This window comes from Dermacentor silvarum, chromosome 1, assembly GCF_013339745.2.
Source record: "Dermacentor silvarum isolate Dsil-2018 chromosome 1, BIME_Dsil_1.4, whole genome shotgun sequence".
NCBI classification, from domain to species: domain Eukaryota; kingdom Metazoa; phylum Arthropoda; class Arachnida; order Ixodida; family Ixodidae; genus Dermacentor; species Dermacentor silvarum.
In genome coordinates, this window is record NC_051154.1 from 183,451,802 (window position 1) to 183,476,081 (window position 24,280).

Sequence of the window (24,280 nt, forward strand, 5' to 3'; positions counted from 1 at the left end):
AATCCCCTGCCTTCCGCACGTTGTTCTAATACCCACGCGCGCAGGCGGGCTTCAAGTTCAGGCCATCGGGCTTTCAATCCTCGGTCAGCTTTCTTCGTGCTTCTCATAGCCCTCAGCTTCTCCTCCGACTTGCGCCAGTCGCGCACCATCTTTTCACTCACACCAAAGTGTCGCCCAGCGGCACGGTTACCATTTTCAAGCGCAAACTCAACCGCTGTCAACTTGAACTTTGCTGTGTAGCTCTTGCGCGATTGCCGAGGCGGCATGGTGGAACCAGAGAAACGAATACGCACTTGTGAAACGAGCCGCACAAAGCGAAGATGGCGACAGAACAGCCACAGACCGCACACACACGATGGGCAAAGAATGGCAAAGAATGGCAAAGAACATACTAAAAAGGCCAAAATAATATTAAAACAAAAAAAAAATAACTTCGTGGCTCGCAAGTACGAAATTTATTGGTTGTTTTAGTAGCTTGTGCGAAGTACAGCAGCCATTACCCGGCGACCCCCTCGCCTCCCCCCTTTTATTTTTCAGTTGCGTTCGGTGTTTTGCGACCTGAATCTTCTTGTTCTGGCTTCAACTGCTCACTCAACAACCTGACATTCGTTGCCGCAATTTAAAAAAAAAATAAGGAAACAATTTCGAGAGTGAAAGGGGAAAAAAAGATATATAAGTCGCACCTTTGTATAAGTCGCACCAAAGAAAAACTCAGAAAAAAACCGCGTCTTATACTCCGGAAAATACGGTACCTGGGCAAAAAAACTTGCTTATTTTGCAAGTGGGCAGAAAATATATGAATGCAGTGCTGTGCACATATTTACATGCAACCACGTTGGTGTATTTCGCTCATTGTCATGCCGTCGCTATTGATGGAAAAATGTTCAGAGCTTGCACCACATTTTCATCTCCCATCAACTTGGAGACCATAACTGTTCTCTGCCAGCAGAACGCTTGTAGGTTCTCAACTTTCATTGTACGGTATTTCTCTCACTTCATCGGTCAGCTCGTGTCAGTGCAGACAGCTGTGCTAATAACATTAATTCATAATCTAGCATAGAAAAAAACAAATTAAACACATCCTAGTAAATGCCACTTCTTGGCATGTTCACTACTGCTACCCGCCAGCTGTTAAAGTAGCAATTTATTCTTGTGATAGCTTATTGATGACTTCGTTGATCAACAGCATTTACTTTGCATTGGTGCGATGACAAATACTGCCTCCATTGCCAAAGGCGGGGGTGCAACAGCTGTGCCAATGGCACCATTTTGATACAATTTCGTACTTTTGCGCTGATCAGTGCCAAAACCGTGATATATGTCGATATTGCGCCACGCTGCGCCAAAGTGCCCGACCAGCCGCGAAATTTCTCGGTTACAATGAGATTGCGATGGCTCTTCTAACGGACTGTGAGACTCGCGTAACGCCTTTGCTTGCCGTGAAGCGTAAGAAATCCAGGCTTACCGACTTCTGGAAATAAAACTTACGGTAAGCGCAAGCTTGCCGACTTTGTCATAAATATGCAATGAAATTGAGATAATTCAAACTGCTTCATTGCGATGGTGCAATGTGCCGCGAAGTGTGTTTTGCGATCGGCCGGGCACGCGCTTTTAGTTAGGCGTCGGCTGCACTGCACGCAAAATGCTGTAACTGCGGCGCGAAATACATTTTCTCGGAAGGTTGACACTTCATTGACCGCCTTTAGTACGTCTCGACCATTGCCCCCACGCCATCGCAAAGATTTCTCGAACCATGGTTTCGGTTTCGTTCGCGGCTTTCGTTCGCCCGTATTACACTGTACCCGTATTTTGCGGGCTGTAACTTGCACCTTTGTATAAGTTGCACCCTCCTAAAAACGGCAGTTCTTCCAACAAAAATAATAAAACACGTATATAAGTTGTACTGGTGTATAAGAAGCACCTGTTCGTTCGGTATACAATTTGAAAAAATTAGTGCAGTTTCACGCCGTGAATGCGGGTCACGTGCAAGCGTATGGGTGTCATTGCTACATAATTGCGATAGCAATGATAAGGCACACCAGGCGCATTTCTGCAGTCTTGGTTGCTGCTATGTTCTGTATAAAGTCGAAAGGTGATAACATCGTCTTGGTGCGCCGTATGCCTTATGTGCGAGTGAAAGCATGCGACCGTGAGATTGCGCACAGAGGAGGAAAGCGGGATGTTATTGCGAGAGGGTATTGCGGGAGGGAGTGGGTTAGCTTGTACTCCGGTAGCAACTGTGAAGTTTGCGCAACGGCGCGCCGTATCTTAACAGCAATATGTAGAGGCGACAATTTCGGGGTCGGTTGATTCGCGGTCGGCCTGCCGCCCCTTGCATTGCTACTCCGTCCTCGCACGGCATGCGGTAACTCGATAGCGCGCACAGAACCAATAGCAATTAAGTGGCAGAGGAGGTCAACCGAGCGTGCTTTGCGTGGCCATAGCCTCCAATCTGATTTTGACGGCAGTTGTAGCGTACTCGACTGTGTGTGTGTGTGTGTGTGTGTGTGTGTGTGTGTGTACACAGTCGCCTCTCGTTACAACGGACCCTGATAATCCGACAAAAAATGTTTTATCCGAAGTCCATAGTATCCGAAACTGGAGGCCACCACCGAAATACCAAGATTGTCAAACAGTCCCTGCATGTTTCGACTACCGCCGGAACATCGCAACAAGTCAGAAAAAAAGTAAAAAAATGAAAGGGAACCACTCACGAAGAAATGCATGTGTACTTTCCACATGTTTGGCAGAAAAAGTTGTGTGCAGTGCACGGCACACAACGATCATGGTCGTTGTTCGGAGCGCGCGTTCAATTTCGCCGGGCGCGGCCTAGGTCAACCGTGCACAGTGAAACTGAACGTGCGCTCCGATCGCGCCCCTGCCCTCACCTACGCTGGTAATGGGAATTACTGTATATACTCCCAGAAATCCAATGCAAAGTTGGGTGGTGCGTTTATTATGCAGGGTAAATTTTGGGGTGTTGTACGATTAAGCGTTTTTTGTGAAACTGCTCCAAATTTGGGATTTACTGCTCCAGAACAGTTTTTTTTCCCATAACCTGCGCAACCTGCAAATTTGTATTTTCCTGCTCCAAAAGTAAGATTTTCCTGCTCCAAAAATTGCTCCAGATCCTATTTTGGCTGTTGCACTACTGCAAAGATTATTAAGTGCTACAATTTGCACTACTCTCTCCAAAGTGGATCGCTGGAAATAGGGCACTGCTTTTGCCATATAAAAACAGTAACTAAATCCATCAGCCATAATTCATAAAACGCCATAAATCCATAAAACGGGGGGGTGGCAGCCATAAATCCATAAAACGGGGGGGTGGCATTGATGGTAAGCATATTGGGAAAAAATCCTTGTGGTATATTTGCATAAATATGGTGCAGTAAAGCTCGTTAATTCGAATTTCACGGGTGCACTCTCTGAATTCAAATTAAACGAAATTGAAACTGTTTAAGGAGATAAACAGAAGGCTATATTTGATAATGAAAGGACTGCGAGGACCTCTTGAACCACCTTTTTTCACGAAATAAATCTTTGGTCGTTTTCTTTTTTCTGAAAGTGATCACTGTAAGCTTATCTTCAAGAGCTCTAATGTGTTGAAAGGCATCATCCTCATCCTCTTCTAAACTGAAGAACAGCCATGTGCAATTCAAGAATTGTCCTTCCATTATCTGCAATAACAAAGGTTGCACCGATGCTTCCTCATGTCACTGTCTTCCACTGCATGGTCAACGCTGACCATGGTGCAGCTCTCGACACTTGGGAACCGTATTAATGCTACCGCGATTGTAATGCGAGGGTCGACTTTCCAGTCACGCGAAATCAAAATTGCAAATCTAATGCAAGATGAACTGAAAAAGAAGTACCTTTATTCCAGGAATTACAGTTAAAAAATAACTTCACTCGTCTGAGAAAACAGCTTTCCTTGGGCGGTATTCTCGGGTGATCACTTTCGGAGATACTTTAACTTTGCAAAATTTCCAGCGACTCAGCTTCGAAAGCGTCCAAAATTGTTTCTGGCACTGTGCCAAGCTCGCTATCAGCACCAGGAAAGCTGTGGGCCCTGTACTTCGAGGGGTTCAGTGTCGGGATGAGCCGAATCTCGTGAAAGTGAAATTATCTCTTGTTATCGCCGAGAATCAAGTCTTCTTCCGTGCTGTTGAGCTCATTTGAGATTAAGCATTTTTATAAAGACTCGACATGGCGGTTTCAGTAAAAGGAGGGTGGCACATAGTGCAGGTCTGGTTGGTGTGACCGAAATGTCCCATAACACACACAACAGGGCACTAACACGACAAAGACTATAAAAACTGGGTCAGAACGATTTCATTCGGTGGCAGTACCAGGCCACTGCAAGGTCCACAGAGCCCTTCTGACTAGCCTCTTATGTTAATAGGGCCTCCCACAGGCCCCTTCATTCGTGAATCACCATCTCGTTGATGTCGAGCTGCCAAGCCATTGCAGAGTTTTCCAGCTCCTTGACCATCAAAATTGCTCATCTCTTGAAGCTGGGCGCCATACCGAACACACTTCATCGCCATAGCGTTGCGAATGAATGGAGTTGAAGTACAAAAAGCCGCATGGTACTATTCCTGGCCATGCACTAAGCGAAAAGGGGTGAAGCCGGTAGTTTCTTTGTCACATGTAAGAGGCCGCCTGTGGCGCGAAAAGAAGAGGAGCACGCGATGCCCGGTGTTCCGAACGGCGCGAGCGCGCGAGGCGCACGAACCGAGGCATAGTCGAGGGATGAACGGCGCTGTCCGTGGAGTTTCAACGTGGCACCGGGTCATGAAGGTTTCATCGCCAGCTCCGCTCTGGCGACGGGAGACATGGGGGTCTGGTTGAGTCCGCGACGCTGGCCGTCCAAGGTGTGGCCGTCGACCTCGGCAAGTTTGGGCGAGGCTCCTGGACGGGCTCCAGCTTCTCACGGCAGGACCAGGCACCCCAGAGAGGATCCCCCTTCTGCGACAGACCGGCACGTTCGATTCTCCACGGGACGCCACGTCGGCACTCACGAAGAGGTTGCGACGCATCCCGACGCTAGGCCTATCCAGGTGGGCCTAAGCAACGCCGAGCGCCATCGCTGACGAGCTCATCACCGACGAGCTGACGAGCTCACCGCCGACAAAAGAGACTACGCGAGACGTCGGCACCTACGGCATCCTCAACGCTTCGGACGAGCCCGAGACGGACGCGACGAGAACTTCAAGACGACGATCTGTAACAGACGATCCCGTTTCCAATTTACGACGCGGTTAGGCCGGGGCCAAGGTGGCCAGACTTTGGCGAGCAAAAGCTAAGACTGACCGAGAGACTTTAAGGCGGAGCTAGGCTCCGGAAATGAGATAGTTGTTTTCTAGTAGGGTTGTATTTAGTTAGAGATTTGGATGTTCTTTTAAGTAAGCTTTTTCGCTGAGTTATGTCTAGTTTTGCGTGCCTTTAGTTGTTTAGTTGTGGTTTTAGTGTTGTGTGTCGCGTGTGTTCACCGTCCCTGTACATATTAAATCCTCGTTTGCTGTGCCGCCAGTCGTGTCTCTCCTCCATCGAGAGTAGCGCATGCTCGCAACTCTCCGCACTCCCAAGTAAAGGTGACATTCTTGAACGGCAGTATTATACGCAAACGTAACATATGGGAGAACGTTGTCCCAGTTTTTGTGGTCGATGTCAACATACACTGAAATCATATCAGCGATCGTTTTATTTACACTGGTCACAAGCACTGCGAAAATGGAATCGATATTGTCACAGACAAAACCACAAAAGACTTCGGTCGACGCTATAGATCTTTTATGGAGCTGTCCTGGCACCTTTCGTCGTTGTCTTCTTCGTAGAGCAACCCAACATGCCTAGCATGGAATTGCATCGAGTGGCTTTCAGTCGTGTCAAGGTCGTGGCATTACCCCCCTCCCTAGAAGCATCGTCTCGATGCGGAATATTTATGCACTGGGGGGTGCCACAGTGATATAGTTAAGGAATACGTAGAGGGTGAGAGAGGTGTAGAGCTTTGCGGTCAGCGGGAGTAGTAGAGCTTCAACCGAGAGACGTGAACGACATCGGACAGGCGTGGGCGTTGGGAACGGCGAGTGGTGCCTTCTACTTCAGGAATGACTTCGTATGTGACGTCGCCAAGTCGTTGAATGATTCTATAGGGTCCAAGAAAGCGGCGCAAAAGTTTCTCCGACCGACCACGCTGGCGGATCGGTGTCCACAACCATACTTTGTCACCAGGTTGATAAGTGGCGTCTCGGTGACGAAGATTGTATCGGTCGGCATCGTTGTGCTGCTGGTAGCGGATACGCATTTGTGCGAGCTGGCGTGCCTCTTTGGCGCATCGAGCGAATTCGGCAGAATCAGTGACAACATTAGAACAGTGGGTGGGTAAAAGCATTGCATCCAGCGTTGTTACAGATTCCCGGCCATGCACTTAGCGATAAGGGGCGAAGCCAGTAGTTTCTTGAACGGCAGTATTATACGCAAACGTAACATATGGGAGAACGTTGTCCCAGTTTTTGTGGTCGATGTCAACATACACGGAAATCATATCAGCGATCGTTTTATTTAGCCTTTCTCTGAGCCCATTCGTCTGGGGATGGTAAGCAGTGGCTTTGCGGTGAACTGTACCACTGAGATGCATGATATCTTCTGTGAGCTGCGCTGTAAATGCTATGCCCCGGTCGGTTATAACCACTGCTGGAGCACCGTGGCGGAGTACGATGTCATGTACAAAGGAGGTCGCAATATCATTAGCAGTGCCTCGTGGGAGAGCTCGAGTTTCGATGTAACGTGTAAGGTAGTCTGTGGCAACAGCAATCCAACGGTTACCAGCCCTCGACGTGGGGAATGGTCCAAGCAAATCTATGCCAACTTGCTGAAAAGGGATCCGTGGAGGATCAATGGGATGGAGAAGTCCAGCGGGATGCAAGGGTGGTGTTTTGCGTCTCTGGCAGTCGCGGCATGGCTTCACATATTGCTTTACGTCGCGTGACGGCTGAGGTTAGGCCAGAAGTACTTTTGGCGTATGCGTGAAAACGTCCGTGCGAATCCCAAGTGGCCCGAAGATGGCTCGTCATGAGAGGCCCGCAGGATGTCGTCACATAATGTGGACGGCACTACAAGGAGGCAGGCGGTTGCGGTCGAGTGAAAACCAAATTTGTAGAGGACGCCGTTGTGGAGAAAATACAATAACGTTCGGACGAACATACGAGGTGGCTCTGGTAGACGGTGCTCAAGATAGTCGATGAGAGGCCAGAGTTCTGAATCATCGCGCTGCTGCTTGCTGATGTCTGACACTGTGACAATGGAAAGAAATGCGTCGTCTTCATCAACATTGAATGGCGCCGGTTGAAGTGGAGCACGCTGTTGTATCTCCGACTGGCCCTGCGGAGTGGCAGCCAGCGCAAGCAAGCACGACGACAGTAGCAAATGAAGATCCTTTTAATCGATTAGTGGCGGGAATATATACAAACTAGGCGCCACCCGTGGTGCCCTCCAGTACAACATAACACTATAACACACGCAACAAGCAGTCGGCGTCGGTGTGTTTACGCCTCGATTTGAACACTATCATCATGTTGTATTCTTGCAAGCGAAGACTCCAGCGTGCAAGACGGCCACAGGGATCCTTCAGATTGGCGAGCCAGCACAATGAATGGTGATCTGTCACAACTCGAAGCGATCGGCCGTACAAATGTGGTCGGAACTTACCAATTGCCCACATAACAAACAGCCAAGCATTCCTTCTCCGTAGTGGAATAGTTCCTTTCAGCTGGAGACAAAGTGCGGCTTGCGTACGCAATTAAGCGCTCGGCTCCATCTTGCCACTGTACGAGGACGGCACCAAGGCCAGCGTTGCTGGCATCCGTGTGCAACTCTGTGTCACTGTCTTCGTCAGTGTCCTAGAACTGGAGGTGTTTGCAGGCGTTTCTGGAGTTCACAGAAGGCCTCTTGTTGGTCCTGCTCACAAACGGAACATTATCCTTTGTTAACCGCTGCAAAGGTTCGGCTATCCTTGAAAAGTTAACCACAAAGCGTCTATAATATGCACAAAGCCCTAGAAAATGGCGGAGTTTGTGTTTGTTTGCAGGTGTCGGCAACGAATCAACAGCAATGGTTTTGTTGGGGTCTGGTCGAATGCCTGCGTAGTTGACGACATGGCCTAAAAATTTGAGTTCGTCATACCCGAAATGGCATTTTTCAGGCTTTAAAGACAGGGCAGCAGTACGAATTGCATCAAGAACTGCCTGTAAGTGCTGTAGGTGCTGCTTAAAAGTTTCTGAAAACACAACGATATCATCTAAATAGACAGGGTACGACTGCCACTTGATACCTGAGAGTACCGTGTCCATAATGCGCTGAAAGGTAGCAGGCGCAAAGCACAATCCGAAAGGAAGGACCTTGAATTCGTAGAGTCCATCAGGTGTAATAAATGTGGTTTTCCCGCGGTCACGGTCATCAACCTCTATTTGCCAGTAGCCGCTGCGTAGGTCCATCGATGAGAAGTATCGGGCATGTCGAAGGCGGTCCAAAGAATCGTCGATGCGGGGAAGGGTATAAACGTCCTTCGTAACGTTGTTAAGCTTGCGATAGTCAGCGCAGAAACGCATTGTTCCGTCTCTTTTTCACCAGAACTACAGGTGACGCTCATGGACTGGCTGTATGATGTCGTCGGTAAGCATTTGTTGGACTTGATTTCGGATGGCGTCTTGCTCTTTACCAGAAACACGGTAGGCATGTTGGCGCACGGGTCTTTCATCGGGATTTTAATAATTCGGTGTTTCGCAATAGGCGTTTGGTTGACCTTCGATGTTGAAGCGAAACAGTCCGCAAAAGACTGTAAACGGCTTCGAATGCTAGCTTGTTGTTCTCCTGATAATTTGGAATTCACATCAATTTTGCTGTTGGCGAGTACGTCACAGGTAGAATCTCCACCATTCTGTCCTACAGTTAAACAAGCAGGATAGTCACTGACTGGCTTCAAATAGGCGATGGCAGTTCGTGGGACGAAGCTCTGGTATTCACGACTGAAATTGGTCACTAAAATCTGAGCAGTCCGTGACGACAGCTGCAAGATGCTGCGGGCTACGCAAACCTGTCGAGCCAACCAGAGTGAGATTCCCTTCAGCGATTCCGAGATGGGGAGGATCGTCGTCTGTTTCCACAGTGATCAACGTAGTATTCCGTGGTGACAAAGTAGCGCAGTCACCCGAAATGCGTAACACCGTGGGCTGTGGGTGATAGTCGTCCGAATGAGTAGTATGTTCGCTGGAAAAAGTGACAAGCAACTCACGAAGGTTTGATTGCCCCGTACTCCTGAAGAAAGTCCATGCCGTGTATGACCTGCCGAGAGCACTCTGCCAGTATAATAAATGAACCGACAAATGTGGCCTCACGAATGCGTACCCTTGCAGTGCATTTGCCAATCGGTGTGAGAACATGACCGCCGGCTGTCCGCTCGGAACAGAATAATCGGCACCAGTATCGACAAGAGCGGTTACCGGGTGGTTACCGAAGAAAGGTGCTGAAGGTACGCAGTCGTCGTTGTCATTATTGTTGTCGTCGTCAGGGTGTCGCAGCGGAGGATCTTTCGAAGTGCGTTGGACAGCGGCCCCACGCCCCGAGGTCGCTGTTCTTAGTTTCCCCGACTTGGGCTAGTGGGCCGGTTGCCCACAGAAGCGGAGAGCGTAGTGTAGCGGCTAGGTGACGCTGATCGTCGAGGAGGTAGTGATCGTGACTGGCGTCTTTGTGGAGACGGAGATCGGCTCGTTGGCAGGGACTGTTCAAATGCTGGGAACTGCGCGTACGGCGACGAATGTTGGCTGGCCAGATATTGCTGGATTTTTCTCGGGCCCTCACGTGGGCGACGAGCGCCGGGGTTATAACCCTGGAGTCCTATTCGTCGGTAGTAGCAGGCACGGTACAGATGGCCCGCTTCGCCACAGTGGAAGCAGAGTGGCTGATAGTCAGGTGTGCGCCACACGTCTGACTTTCGCGCATTGATTCGGGAGCTCGTGGACTCGTACATAGTTGTATGCGTAGCTTGACCCTGGAAGTGGCGCAGCGGTTCTTCAGTAGAAGGCAGGTTACGGTGGTTCACGGGCTGCGCAGGTTGCCGCACTGCTTGCGCATAAGTCAGTACATGGGTGGCTTCAGGTAGGGTTTGCACAAATGGCTGTGCGGCCTGGCGGACTTCTTCGCGGACGATATCTGTGAGGGACGTTACGGTCGGCTGAAATCGCACTCCCTGTAGTCGATTGAGCTCCTCCCGCACGACACTACGGACAAGCTCTCGAAGCACATCGGTGTCGCAGGGCAACGAGAGAGAAGATGCTGATCCCAGGGTGATTTGGAAATCATAGACCGAGGAGCATTGCTGAAGGGCTCGCTCCATTGTTGTCGCCTCACTGATGAACTCGGCTGCTGTAGCTGGAGGCCTTCGCATTAATCCTGCCAACAGCTGCTCTTTCACTGCACTTATCAGCTGGTGGACCTTCTTCGCTTCTGTCATGCCAGGGTCAGCGCACTTGAAAAGCCGCGACATGTCCTTTACGAACATCGCTACGCTTTCATTAGGCTTTTGAACCCTACTCTGAGGGGCTTGCTCTGTTCGCTCTTTTCTTGCGGTAGTGCTGTACGTATCGCGTATCTGCCGTTGAAATTCTTGCCAGATGGTAATAGATGGCTCGTGGTTAGTGAACCATGTTCGGGCAGAGTCCTCTAGGGCGAAGTACGTGTTCCTTAGCTTTTTCCGTTTATCCCAATCATTAACCTCGGCCACACGATCGAAGTCATCGAGCCAGTCTTCCACGTCCTCAAAAGGCTCACCATGGAACGGCCGCAGCCAGCGTGACGTGTGGAGAACCAGCGACGCAGGAGGCTGTCCCGTACCGTATGTCTCCTGTGTCTGGCTTGCGGTTGTGGTCGACATCCTTGGCAGATCTTGAAGGCCGTATTCCGGAGGCAGTCTTTGAAGCCGTCGGCTTTTGCGTAGGTTGTCCGCTTCCAGTTCCTGGGGGTCAGAGTACATAGACGTGTACCCAGCACGTCCACCAGTTTGTCACAGACAAAACCACAAAATACTTCGGTCGACGCTATAGATCTTTTATGGAGCTGTCCTGGCACCTTCGTCGTTGTCTTCTTTGTAGAGCAACCCAACATGCCGAGCATGGAATTGCACCGAGTGGCTTTCAGTCGTGTCAAGGTCGTGGCAATATCAACAAAAAAGCATGTTTTGACTTTGGTCGACTTGTCTATAGATTGAATGTAATGCTGGAAACGGAGAAATTTAGAATATTCGTTTTCACATGGTCAATTTTGCTGTTATTAAACGTAACGCGAGGGTCGAAGTTCAAACCACGATAATCGTGAAAAGAACTCGCGTTACAATTGAGTAAATATGGTTGTCTGCAAAGTCTATGTTGCTCAACACTTCATGTACAGACCTTCATGTACCGGCCATGCACTGACGTGTTGCGAGTGCATGAACGGTGATAGCATTGGCGCCTTTCACTTGCCCTCTCGTATTATCAGCGATATTATGTGCCGTGCGCTCTTCTGCTCAGGGTGCATTTGATTATGTGCTGAGTGCACAATTCCGCAGATACCATGAGTGTGCCAGTAGAACGCACAAATTATATCTCTGGCCCCGCGCTCTCATGTTGTTTTTAACAGTTGTGAGGTCTGTAACTGAACAGGAACGTGATCATTCTCCTCAGGCCCACTAGTCTTCGGTATTTGCCATGCGAAATGGCGCTTCCAGTAAAAGGAGGGGGGCACACAGTATAGGTCTGGTTGCCGTCACAGAAACATCTCATAAACAGCGGGGCACTGATACAACAATGACTATGAAAAATGGGGTAGATTATCTTGCTTGCTCAACCTTTGCAACTGGCGAGCTACCCGACGCTCCACAATGGAAGAGTAAACATAACATGGCAGCCATGACGTAATTCCAGCTCCTTTAATCTTTTTCGGTACATGCAGTCCACAAAAGCATAGCCTTTGAGATTTGAGGGAGGTGTCGCTGAGACAATAGGGCTACTTTTGTTGCCTACACTGGTTACATGAGTGTAGCTAGTGTCGGAAGTTGCCTTTTTTTTTTTTTTTTTTTCTACTTGGTGTAGAAAAGTGTAGTTCCGACCACCTACATGAAGCCATTTCTTATAGATGTACAGTAGACTACTTTCTACGCTGGTTTCGATGAATGTAGGTAGCAGACGAGAAAAAAGCAGGCTGGCGTTGCTATTGCGTGGAGCCATCTTGTCTGTGACTGTCGGCGCTGATATAGCGACAGTGGTGAATATTCGCTGCAAAGAGCGTAACGAAGCGCTGGCGTGAGCATGTGTCACAGAGGAAGATGAGCTAATCTTCCAAGAAGGTAAAATTATCTTGCTCACAGATGGTGCGGGCTGTTTCAGACTGCGCTGTATTATATGCATTGACAGGTTGTCTTCGTGCACTGCGCAATCATGATGTATTTAGCTGCAGTTTTTCTAGATTTGTAGAAGGACACCCTTCAATTGGTGTTTAGTTTCAGGCAAGGGCATATATGCAGCCAGTATGTGCGGAGTCAGGTGCTTTTCGTCTGCTGATGTAGAAGACGGCGTGCAGTCTGCTCTGATTGACTACATTCCACTGAGCCAAGTGCAGCTCACGTCATAGCCTCTGCCCCGCACTACACTTGTCTACACGAGCCTGCACGAAGTGGAGGTAAAAAAGAGCCCGAATGACAAGGGTGATAAGCACGTTGCGCCACCTGTCCATTAGCTGAAAAAGTCACCGCCAGCACAGGCCAGGAGCCGGCCACGGCGGCACGCAGTTTAAATTATTTGTGGTGGACCCAATTAGTGTGCGAATTAACAAGCTTTTTAATACATGTAGTTCTATGGAGATGGGCTGCACATTGGTAGTTACAGTAAAAACCAGTAGCTGCGGTTTCCGGTGGGACGTCCACTCGGCTCGCGGGTCGTGGCCGCGGCAGCCGAAGAATAGCTTCCAGTGGGTTGCCGCAGTCTCCGGGATCCACCCTTCCTGTTCGGCCTCCAGCTCCTTTTGCCTGCCTTCGTCCCAGAGTGTAGGTGGGCTGCTCTCTTTGGCTACGTGTCTCTTCTCCCATTTATTCAGACGCTCTTATTGTCTAACTTCTTTTTTCTTTATTACTGCCACCGACTCCTTGTGTCTTCTTGTTCTCTTCTTGTCTTCTGTTTTTTCTTCTTTCTTTCTTCCTTTATTGGCTCATGACACCGGCTCAGTGGGATCTGGGCAGGTCCGTAGTCTCCAAGCAACCAGCTACGTCATGCGGTTGCCAATGGTGCACCGACGGGGGTGGGTTTCGGTGTTGTAACCCCCCCCCCCCCCACGCGTCCAGCCCCACCAGTCTATGTACCTTCAGCGCTCTCTTCACATTGCCATTTCAATTCAGGAGCTGCATTGAGCTCGAATTTTCCTGAATACCAAAAACACTCTATCACTGACTTGTATTTATTCATTCACTTTTAAATTACTTTGAGTAAAACGTTGAAGAAATAAACATTGTCATCAACCTTGGTGTCTCTATTACAATTAGGCATTTTATTTGCTGTTGGATTCCTGTGACTAAAGCAAGGAAATAGCATATCATGCAACACAACACACACACACACAAATTAACCCCCCACCCCACCTGGCAGAGATCCTAGGTGCTCTACTAGCGGCTGCGTAATGTCTCATTGGTCCCCACGTCGAGCGGACCGGATCACATCACAGCCTAGCCGATGCTTAGCGAGAAAGTAGGTGAGGACCACTGCTGCAACGCCGACCGCAGCGCAGCCCCGACTGCCAAAACGCTCCCTGCACTCGACGTGCTCAGGCGTTTAGTGGCGTGCGAAAAACAGTTAACGCCTTTCAGAAGCTGATCGTTGACGATTTGGGCAAGAAGAAAACGTACACGATCAGTAGAACTCCGTTGATACGTTTTTCAAGGAACCGTGAAAAAAAAGTCGCAGTTTTGCCTGAAAAGTGAAGCAACGATTGCGATAGCAAATTAGTAGACAGCTGTACGAAATAAGGATAGTAGTTGTACCGGCCGTATAAACTTGTAAACATTCGCTTACTAACAAAATTAACAGGCTCGATGTCACGCGCTCACAGGTAAACATCTCGCTTGGTGACCGCGGACACTCGCTATCGAAACGCTGCCGTGAGGAAGCCCAGCAGCAGGGAGTGAATTGACCTTTGCGCTGTCTCTCGCTTCAACGCGAACTAAACGTCAAAGGCACAGCGCATACGAAGCTACCGGCACTAGGCGGACTTTGCCAACATCGGAGATTGTTTTGACGATGAAGTCAGCGCGGGTGCGCATGTCAGATTGCTTTCAAGATACGGCACCCGCGCGGCTGCGTCGTATCTCCACTGTGCCGGTTGCTTGTTGCAATGCATCAGTCGCTTGTTGCAACGTACAAGCCGATAAATTTACATGACCGCCACATTCAAACACAACGTAAGATGCAGGAACATTACAGATTGGCGGCCTATCACGGGGAACTTAATACATGGAAGTCAATGGGATTTAGGTCGGGACCGCAAAAACACAATGTAGCAACTGGGAAAACGCAGCAGCGAGGAAGGTATCAATGGGTTTCCACTATTAGAAATCTTTTCTGGTAAAAATAAATTCATTTTTCTTAATACGAATTTCGGGTGACACGAATATTTCGCGCGACCCCGCGAGATTGTATCACCGAGATTTTATTGTAGCTTGAAATACTCCTTTTTGTATTAATGAGGTCACGTGTGAAATAAAGAGCTTTTACTGTAATTGTATGTCAGAAAAAAAGAATAGTGGTGGTTTTTCAACAAGACTCCAAACAACAAGCACCTAGTCTTATTCACATAGAATGAGATATCTTTTACTATAGCTTCTTGCATTATAGTTGGAAAACCCTGTGTGGTCATCATTATGGTTATGCAACAGGTGGTAAGTTGATGTATTGTACTGTTATCATGCAGGCTCTGCACAGAAGGTTGCACAGAAGAAAGAGTCTTCAAACATACCTTCTGCTCCAGTAAGTAAAAATCTCACATCTTGCAGAGTGCTTTTATCTATGTTGTGCTTGGTGTAGGGATTGCATAGTTGAGAGGGCTGATAGTTTTTGTGCTGGAAAAAGTTTCAGTTTGATGTGTAAACAACCAGTTCCATTTTGTTCATTTTATCATATATGTATCCCGAATTTTACACTTGAATGCTTCAGATCTCCTTTAAAATAAATTTCATTAGTGTTGACTGCTGAAATATTTTTGCCGAAAGAAAAATTTTTCTTAATGGTGTGGGTTTCGTTAAAACTTTGCTTTTGAAGGCAAGACTACTTGTTCTATAAAAACTGATAATTGTTTTGTGCCTATAGACGGTTAATTCTTTAATTATTTAATCACCGCACATACAAATACCTGGAAAATATGTTTTTATAATTTCGATCTAAATTTGCAAAACAGATCAAGAATACGCATAATCATTAAACAAAACATGTTTGCTATCTAAATGTGTAAAAGACATTAAGAATACGCGTTATCAACGAAAAGAAAATAATACTTCGCAGGAACTTAATAGGGGGAAACACCGGGCAGAAAACTGGAGTGGGCGCCACCCCTAGCCACTTACGGATTCGTTCGGAATTTGTACAGGCAGCTCTCGTCATATGAACCATTGGTGCTCATTTTTGTTCGCTTTACATCACGTGTGGAACAGCACTGCAGCTGGAGATCTTGCATGTCTTTCTGTCTGTGCTTTCAAAAGGAGAGTCGTGTGCCAAACTTCTTCATTCTCATCCTGTGTTCCAGCTGTAAACCAACAAGTGACGCTTGCTGCCTGTCATTCAGTGTTGTCCGAAGACATTTAGTCTGAAACTTCTTACTCAATACAGCAGTTCAGCAAGAAAAACATTTTTTCTGCTATGTTGTTAGGCAACACTTCTTATTAAAGGGTCAGTAGTCGGAATGTTGCTCCAGTTCTAATTCATTTGTGCAGACTGGAATTTGTTGCTCAATACTGCTCCAAAAGTATTCTTTTTCTAGCTCAATTGCCGCACTGTTGTGCAATTAGTTTTGGCGTGTCACGGTTCGTTTATGAAAAGCAACTTAAAATAATATTGCTATCCATGTTTTCTATTCAAATGAAGGATGAGAGGGTTTGATTTCAGAAGTGAAAGAATGTATATTTACATATAGAAAGCGGAAAGAAAGTACACAAACAAAGGATAAAAGAAATAGAGCACTTTACACTGCTTATAACAAATACGATTCTCATTAACATCACTGCAATTGTAATCCTATAGTTAGGTGTGTCCGAATACACAAGGACAGTGGAATCAGAGCGGCGTGTGGCTCACCAACAGTTCGGACACATGGTCGCGTAGATGAACGCCGAGCCGTTGTCGACGGAAGCGAACTCCAGATTGTCACGAGAAGGGACCTTGTACTGGCGCAGGAGCTTAAGCGGTCCATGTTCTGCCTGTAGGAATCTGGAAGCTCGGGCCCGAGGCCCGACAGCTCACTCCAGTCTCGCAGTGGCACCTTGTCCTAGGTCCGGAGGCTAGGCAGACCAGGTTCTGCCGGTAGGAGTCTGGAAGCTCGGGCCCACGGCCCGGCGGCTTACTCCCACACCCGGCGGACCAGTGGCGTAGCCAGAAATTTTGTTCGGGGGGGGCTCAGGCTGCAGCGCGGCCTCCTCCTTATAGAAGTTGTCGAGGGATCAAATACATGAATAATAACTGCATTGCCAATGCCATTGTATATTAGATGCTGCAAACGAATTATTGAACGCTACGCACTCTCAAGTAAAATAAGTATTTTTTTCATAAAAGAATATATTCATATGTCCTAAAAATTTTGGCAGAAATAACTGATATCAATGCGGCCGCGTTTTTTTTTGTCTATTTAATAAGGAAAGAAAATATCACACGGACATTAGAACTATATCAGTTCGAAACCAGCAAAGCAGTGTATACAGCTGATATGAAGAACGTAAAGGCCATGAAATGAATAAGTTGAGGACAAATATTTTGATGAATCTTCGTCATTCAAGAACCTTGCTTGCATTTTTGCACATATGCAACGGCCAGGAAAAAACCTCAATGACGCTGTCCCTCGCTGCAATAGATTGCGCAGGAGCAGCTGTTACCGGTCGTGTATTGTAATTACACCGAGATTATACTCGCAACAGTGAGCACAAATAAAAAGTAGGAGAGAGAGAGAGGGAGAAGTCATAAGGGAAAGGCAGGGAGGTTAACCATGCTGAGCCCGGTAGGCTACCCTGCACGGGGGAAGGGGGAGAAGGGATTGAAAGAGAAGGAAGAGAGAAGTTCACAGTTCACACGTTGCACATTTACAGTTAAGAGTTCATCGCTGAGTTTCGTCACAGGCGGTCATACAGGCTTGCGCACTTCAAAAAGCACAGCAGCGCCTTTGTAGCCCTGCACATAGCAGACGCACGAGGCCACGCGCTCAAGATCTTTTCCTCCGTAAAAGGTCTGTCGTCTAAGTGCCCCAAAGCCGTCCGAAGGGCAATCCTCTCATCTTCGTATCTGTGGCAGTCACATAAAAGTAGGAGTTCTGCAAAATATACATTAGATATGCGAAGATAGAATGGAATATACAAATGCGAAGATACAACTCGCTAAAGAGCAAAAAAGAGTTGCTGGAAACAAAGTTCACTGCTTGTATACACAACACCTCGCAACAAGATATTTAAATATACGTCTAAGTCTCCAATAAATCTACGTATTTAAGCAAACGTCACTGTATATTATGCGTCAAACAAGACAAATAAACAGGTTGCGGAGTCAGAGATAGTAAACTTTGCGCACAGAAAGACAGAAGATCTGGGCAAGAACAAAACTATGATCGCAGAAATTGTGATATGTACTCGGGCCATGCAGCGGTCGCGACAGCACCATACAGGTAGAATAATAGAGGAATAATGCAGAAATCAGTACGAAAATGTGTAATTTAACTGCCTGCACAGCGGCAACAATTATTCTGCATACAAAATTAAAGGAGGGTTTTGCATCGTTTCAAAAAAGAAATAAAATCAGGTAGCTAAAAAGGAAAGAAAAGGCCAAACGAAAGCCACAGATGATGCGACAAGTTACTACCCAATATCCGAGTGTGTTTTTGGCAAACGCCGCGTGGGCCGGGCTTTCAATTGAGCAAGGATGGTCAAAATTGGTTATTGATGTCCTCCTAATTTCCGTATTCGCATGATAATTTTGATCATGATGCTAACTGCTAGAATAAACGGCTAAAATTTCTGCGGCTTTAAAAGCTAACGAACAGTCATACGTTTTCATAATTACGAGCTTATGGACGTGAAGGAACAGAGCTTTTTACTTGCATTGATTTTTGCTGCTTTGCTATCTAAAGGACAAACTTCTCTCGGCGGGGAAGTTAAGCGAAGCGGTCAATGACTTCAGACACGTTGATGCCGACGTCTCTGTGGGTGTATAGAAGTACCTGTCTAACCATGCGTTCCACAGACATTGTAGAGCGCAAGTAGTTTTTTAGTAAACTCTTGTTAAAAAATATTCTCTCTGCGCTGGCAGTGGTCACTGGAAGGGTGACTAGAATCTGGAACAGTTTGTACACATTTACATAGAACCTGCAGTCGCAAAGGGAGAGGGCATCTATTGCGGTGGTAAAACCTAAAACAATCCCTCGATGTCGTTGGCATCCTTGTTTAGGTACCTTGCACAAACAGTAGGCTGTTCGATTCCAGCGATGTCCGTCGTTTCGTCCGGAAGTATGGAGAAGCAACCTGCTTTTGCAACTAGGCTTTCTTTGATAATTTCGGCACAGATTTCTATAATTTGGTTTTGTGCATCTGGGCTTAAATACGAGGCATTACTGGGGCAACTTTCCAAATGGTTCTTCAGATATGTATCTCCACAATCAGCTCGCAAGCGAAGAAGCGCTCGGAAAATACCTGTATTTTCATCGTGGCCTATGCTTAAATCCATAGGGCCACTGTCCCTGTGGCCAACGAGAGCCAGACCTTGTAGCCCGCAAAAAGAATTTGCTCAATAATAGGCCATTTCCTTTCTCCTGTTTTCTCAAATTTTACTTTACCTGCGCTGGTCCAGCTGATCGATCACATTGGGCACGCGTCCTGGAAATGTTTGGAGAAAATTATCAGCTGCTTGCTCACAGTCACGGTAATATTTTGTATTTTCGTGTGTGTGGAAGATTGCGAGCGCGTGCTTTCATTTCTGGTACGGCTTGGACACGAGGGCTCCAGTGCACGCATGTTGGTCCCAGTTTATAACAGCATTAACCCCATAAAGTTCCAGAATTGAAAATCTTTTAAAGCACGCCTTTGGAAATGTCAGTGCACCTTTCGCGTCAAAAGTTTATGAGAACGTTACACCCATACAGTTTCGGAATTGAAATCCATGTGCTCCGTAGATTCCGCGGCCGCTGCGAGATGCCGCAACGCGCCCGCTCGCTATCGAAAAGCCCTTGAAAATTTGTGCTCGGATGGGGCTCCTTGTGTTACGTGACCCCAGGTGCCACGAAATCCACCCCAGGTGCCACGAAATCCAGCCCGAGTACGCAATGTTCGTGCCGAAATGTCTTTCGAGCGTCAAAAAAGACATTGTAGACAGAATGCAGAATGATTGAACATAGCTCGCCTACACGAACGTTTCGCAGCCTATGACACTAGGACACCTGAACAATGGAACATTCCGCACTCAAGAACGAATTATGGTCAACAAATGCTTCGACATACACTTCCGACTTTACTCAATAACCTCGCCTTACGAGAAATAGACCTTCTGTCCTTATGCAGCCTGCACAACTGCTTTCAGTCAAACCAATCCTTGTTGTTTAATGAGTTTGTTCATACCCCCTTTATTTGCTTTAGTTTATGCTGCACTGAATATAGTGCTATGTTATGTTTTTTTCCCTTATTTTCTTCCTGTTTTCGTATAATAAGACTTTCTTTATGTAATCTATATTGCTCATGTATAAATTCAATATTTCCTTGTTAATGCAGACTACTTGTTTTTCTAATTGTTAAAGTGTATTACTACCTGTCTCGTATACACATTTTTTTTTGTAAATTGACACCTTCCCATCTGTTTACTCACATGTGAGCGCCCGACACCCTCTGTTGCCTTCGATGGGTTTTTGGCTGGTCAAGTTGCCTGCGTGCAACTTTTTTATCCAGAACCCCACCATGCAATTCTTTTCATGGGAAAAAAATTATTATTATTATTATTATTATTCCCGGCGTCGGTGGTAGTTTTGGTCGGCGGTGCATGCCGGCACGAAAAAATTTCGGGGGGGGGCTGAAGCCCCATCAGCCCCCCCCCCCCCCTGGCTACGCGCCTGCGGCGGACGCTGACTTCTTCGGCGCTCACTTGCGTCCGAACACCACCACGCCATTCTAGGGTCTCTCCCACATCTCTTCTTCCTTCCTTTTCTTCTACGTCACCCATCGTGTACGGCCCTTAATGGTCGCTTTCTTGGTATTTTGTTTTGACGGCGCGACAGATTTCACGCGCGTCGCTTCTTTGTCGTCGGCTTCTTGCGCTCACCCTTTCGCTGTCGATGTTGTCTTCACCGCACCGCTCCCTTTATCTACTACACGGGTTTTGTACACTGTCACTCCCTAACACACAACACGGTGTTGTAAAAATTTTTGGAAGCTTGCACACAAAACAAAACGTGGCGTCATTGCATTCATTTTCCACATTTGTTCAGGTTGTTACAGCCACCAAGACTGCCGTTGTGACAGCTGACAGAATTGGATTCATTCCGATTGTTCGCACAAGCGTTGTGGGGTCTCACACGTGCTCTTGGGACAAAAGAATGACAACACAGTAGTGCAAACAAACCAAGGGGCATTTATTGCACTTTGCATACACTAACACACGCTAGCCGAATTACTATTCATAAAACATTCACATGGGCGCGCGACAAATCAAGGAAGTCCGACTCATCTCGACCGGATAGCGAGCGAATATGTTCACCCCATGCTATGACACCATTGCCTAGTTGTTCACGTGTACGGTCACGCGAACGATAGCGCGTTTGAACGATCTGTGTTCGTCCATACCGGTGCCCCGCTCCTAGCCACACGAGTCGGTCTCGCGAAGCGTGGATCGGTGCACGTGCGGGACGTGCGCATCGCCCACCGACCCCAACCTGAAGAGGAACCGCGTTCTCCCTTTTGCGCCCGCCTAACCCCCGCCGTCAGGTGGCGTTAGCAGCGCAGCACTAGCACCATCTCTCGTAATACGCTGGAACTTTGCCGCCATAAATCTACGCGGCGGCACCGGATTACGGGAGCCATGAGGAGAAAACATCAGGGGACACGTGAGAGTCGCATCCCCACATCCCCTCAACCTTAAATCACGGCATTCTCCGGCGAAACATGTCAGCACGGTCTAACATCAACGCGTGCTTCGCGAACAAGAGGTAGTACATGCAGCAGTGGCCTCACCGAGGAAATGTTCACACGCTTTCCATAACATGCGAGCCGACATTGTCTCTGGGGTTCACCGCTGGCTTCTGTTGGTGACAGCAACACGTCTGCAGATTCGATGGCACGACTCCAGCCCAGGACTCCGGAAACGGTGACGCAGAAGTCGGCACAAGCAAGCGTCGCTCACGCCGACGCGCCCTGCTGACGAGAGCCGCAGTAGCTGTTGGTGATTGCCGGCTCTTTAACCGGCCGCCGAGCGTTGCGAGCCAAACATAGGCAGCCGCCGAAGTCGGTGCGCCGAACTGGCCACAGGCATCTCCATTGCCAGGGAGTGGCTCGTTCGTAGGCCGGGGCAGCAGCGCAGACGATGTGCAGGTGACAGCAAACCAGGGGTGACTCCGCTCACGCTCAATGCACTCGACAAACACTAAAGTAGTGCAAGGGAGAGGAATTGTGCATGCGCATCGCCCACGTGGTACGATGTTCAATTCGGCTAGCGAAATTTTGGGTGGCATTTCAGATGCTAAGTTCACGTGAACAAAGCTTACTTTCTTGAGTCATTTCAATTCATGCGAGGCTAACTAGAATGAGGGAAGCAAAGTGCGACACCTCAACACCACGGTCCACCAGGTTGTGTCCCTCCATGTGCGACAGGTGGCGTCGTAAAGCTTTAGGCCTAATGCGTCTTTATCCTGACAACAACCAGCATCCACAACTAAAAAAAAAAACATCACCCAAAATGGGCACAACAGGCAGCCGTGAGGAGACGTTAGCACTGTGAGGTGGTCCTACCCCGCTCGGTGCACAGAGCATCCGAGTTGACGGCGCCCACCGTCCCAGACGGTGTCGGAGCGCCTGGTGCCAGGCCGCAATACCAGTCAGCCCGTAGCGGCACGTGTGGCCCGCCGCCACCCGGCTCCCTGAGCCGCGACTTTCGAAGTCAAAGAGATAGAAGAAGCTATTTACATAAGAAATTCGGACCACCCACGAGGCTTCCGTACTCACTCGCTTCAGGTTTACCAATGCTCCGCGGGCGCTAGGCCTCGCTCTCCCAGGATGCAGCCCACGTGGCTCTCGTACTGACGAGTGTACAGTACTTCAACAAAACACTCGCGGAAAGGCTTAGCATGTTGAAATGTTCAAACACGCTACAGCAACCGTCGCCTCGCTCAAGAAAGCACGCCGCTGACACTAGCGATCAAAATCCACACTAGGACTACGCTTCGGTTGAAACATCTCGGACCGAGTAAAACAGTTAATATTATCGTCCGATGCCCCAAGAGCCCCACGTTGGGCAGCCAGATGTTGGGTCTCACACATGCTCTTGGGATAAAGGAATGACAACAGAGTAGTGTAAACAATCAAAAGGGCATTTATTGCGCCTTTCAAACCTCAATGCACACTTGCCGAATTACAGCCAATAGAACATTCAGATGGGCCCGCGGCAAATCAAGGAAGTCCGGCTCACCGCGACCTGATAGCAGGCGAATATCTTCGCCCCATGCGGTGACACCATCGCCTAGTCGTTCACGTGTACGGTCACGCGAACGGTGGTGCGTTCGAACGATCCGTGTTCGTCCATACTGGTGCCCTGCTCCTAGCTTCGCGAGACGGTCCCGCGAAGCGGGCCAGCGCACGCGCGAAGTGTTCGTGCGTGTTGGTCGCCGATTCCAAGCCAAAGAGAAACGGCCTTCTCCCTTTTGCACCCGCATAACCCCCCGCCGTCAGGTGGCGCTAGCAGCGCAACACTAGCGCCATCTCTCGTAATACGCTGCAACTCCGCTGCCCTAAAGCTACGCGGCGAAGCCGGATTACAGATGAGCCATGCGGGGAAAACATCAAGGGACGCGTGAGAGTCGCACATCCCCACAGCGTACATGCCCCGTCTGTCAAATCGGCGAAATTGTTTGTCGCTGCGATGGAAGCGAAAGCTGTAGGAGGAAGGCGCATGGAGGTGCAGAAGATAATTGCGCATTAGGGAAAGTAAAGAGGAGTGCGCTGATCTGAGCACGTGTCAAAGCAACATCACCTAGAGGAAAGTCTAGGTGGCATTGAGCAAAGTGTGGAAGGAGAATGTAGATGAAGCATTCAGGAGGAGTATAGGCAAAGGTGAGCTGGGTCAGCGCCAGTCTGGGTTGACCTCCTCTGGCAGTTGCTACGAGCTTTGTGTGTGCTATGGACGTACCGGGTTCGTCTCTTGATAACATTGTCTTGGCGGACTGTATGCTGTATGTGTGAGTGAAAGCGGTGCGACGGTGAGCCGATGATGATGGCTCAATCTCGCGCAAGGGAGGTAAGTGGAGAGGAAGTTTGCCGTCTTCCGTCGCATGCAAGGCACCGCTGGGGAGAGCAGGGAGGGGGCGTTCTACTCTGGCGACTGCTGCATATGGCAGACAGTAAAGGTGCAGAGAGGACCGATAGCTTCGTGTGCTCTATAACACCCACACGTTTCCGCGTCAGCTGCGTTCTCTTAGTGAAACGTACCTTTTTATACACCATGAGGCGCGCATGAGGCTACACTAAGTTGGGTGGCCATGCTAGCTTTGCAATGGCATGATCAACGCTGTAGAGGCTACACTAAGTTGGGTGGCCATGCTAGCTTTGGAATGGCATGATTAACGCAGTAGTTTTCTGCATCAAACCTACCAAGGGGTCCTTCCTTAATTGGAAAAATAAAAAAAACTAATTTCAGCTGCACTAGTAAATTACACATGTAATTTTTTTTATTTATATATACACCACAGGTTCCAATCGGAACATTGAGTGATGGGGGAGGAAGTACAACAAAAAAACATGAAGCATAAACAGGAACAAGGG

The 24,280-nt window shown here is 48.3% G+C and overlaps 1 protein-coding gene across 5 annotated transcripts in view; it reads left to right on the forward strand.

Moving 5' to 3' along the window:
- The window catches only part of LOC119436507 (serine/threonine-protein kinase 31-like), a 222,350-nt gene that overhangs the window by 29,545 nt on the left and 168,525 nt on the right, over nucleotides 1–24,280 (forward strand). For all 5 annotated transcript variants that reach the window (XM_049658155.1, XM_049658154.1, XM_049658156.1 and 2 more), the window contains one exon: nucleotides 14,992–15,047. In XM_049658155.1, coding sequence (XP_049514112.1) covers nucleotides 14,992–15,047 — 56 coding nt within the window. The remainder of the gene's footprint in view (nucleotides 1–14,991; nucleotides 15,048–24,280) is intronic.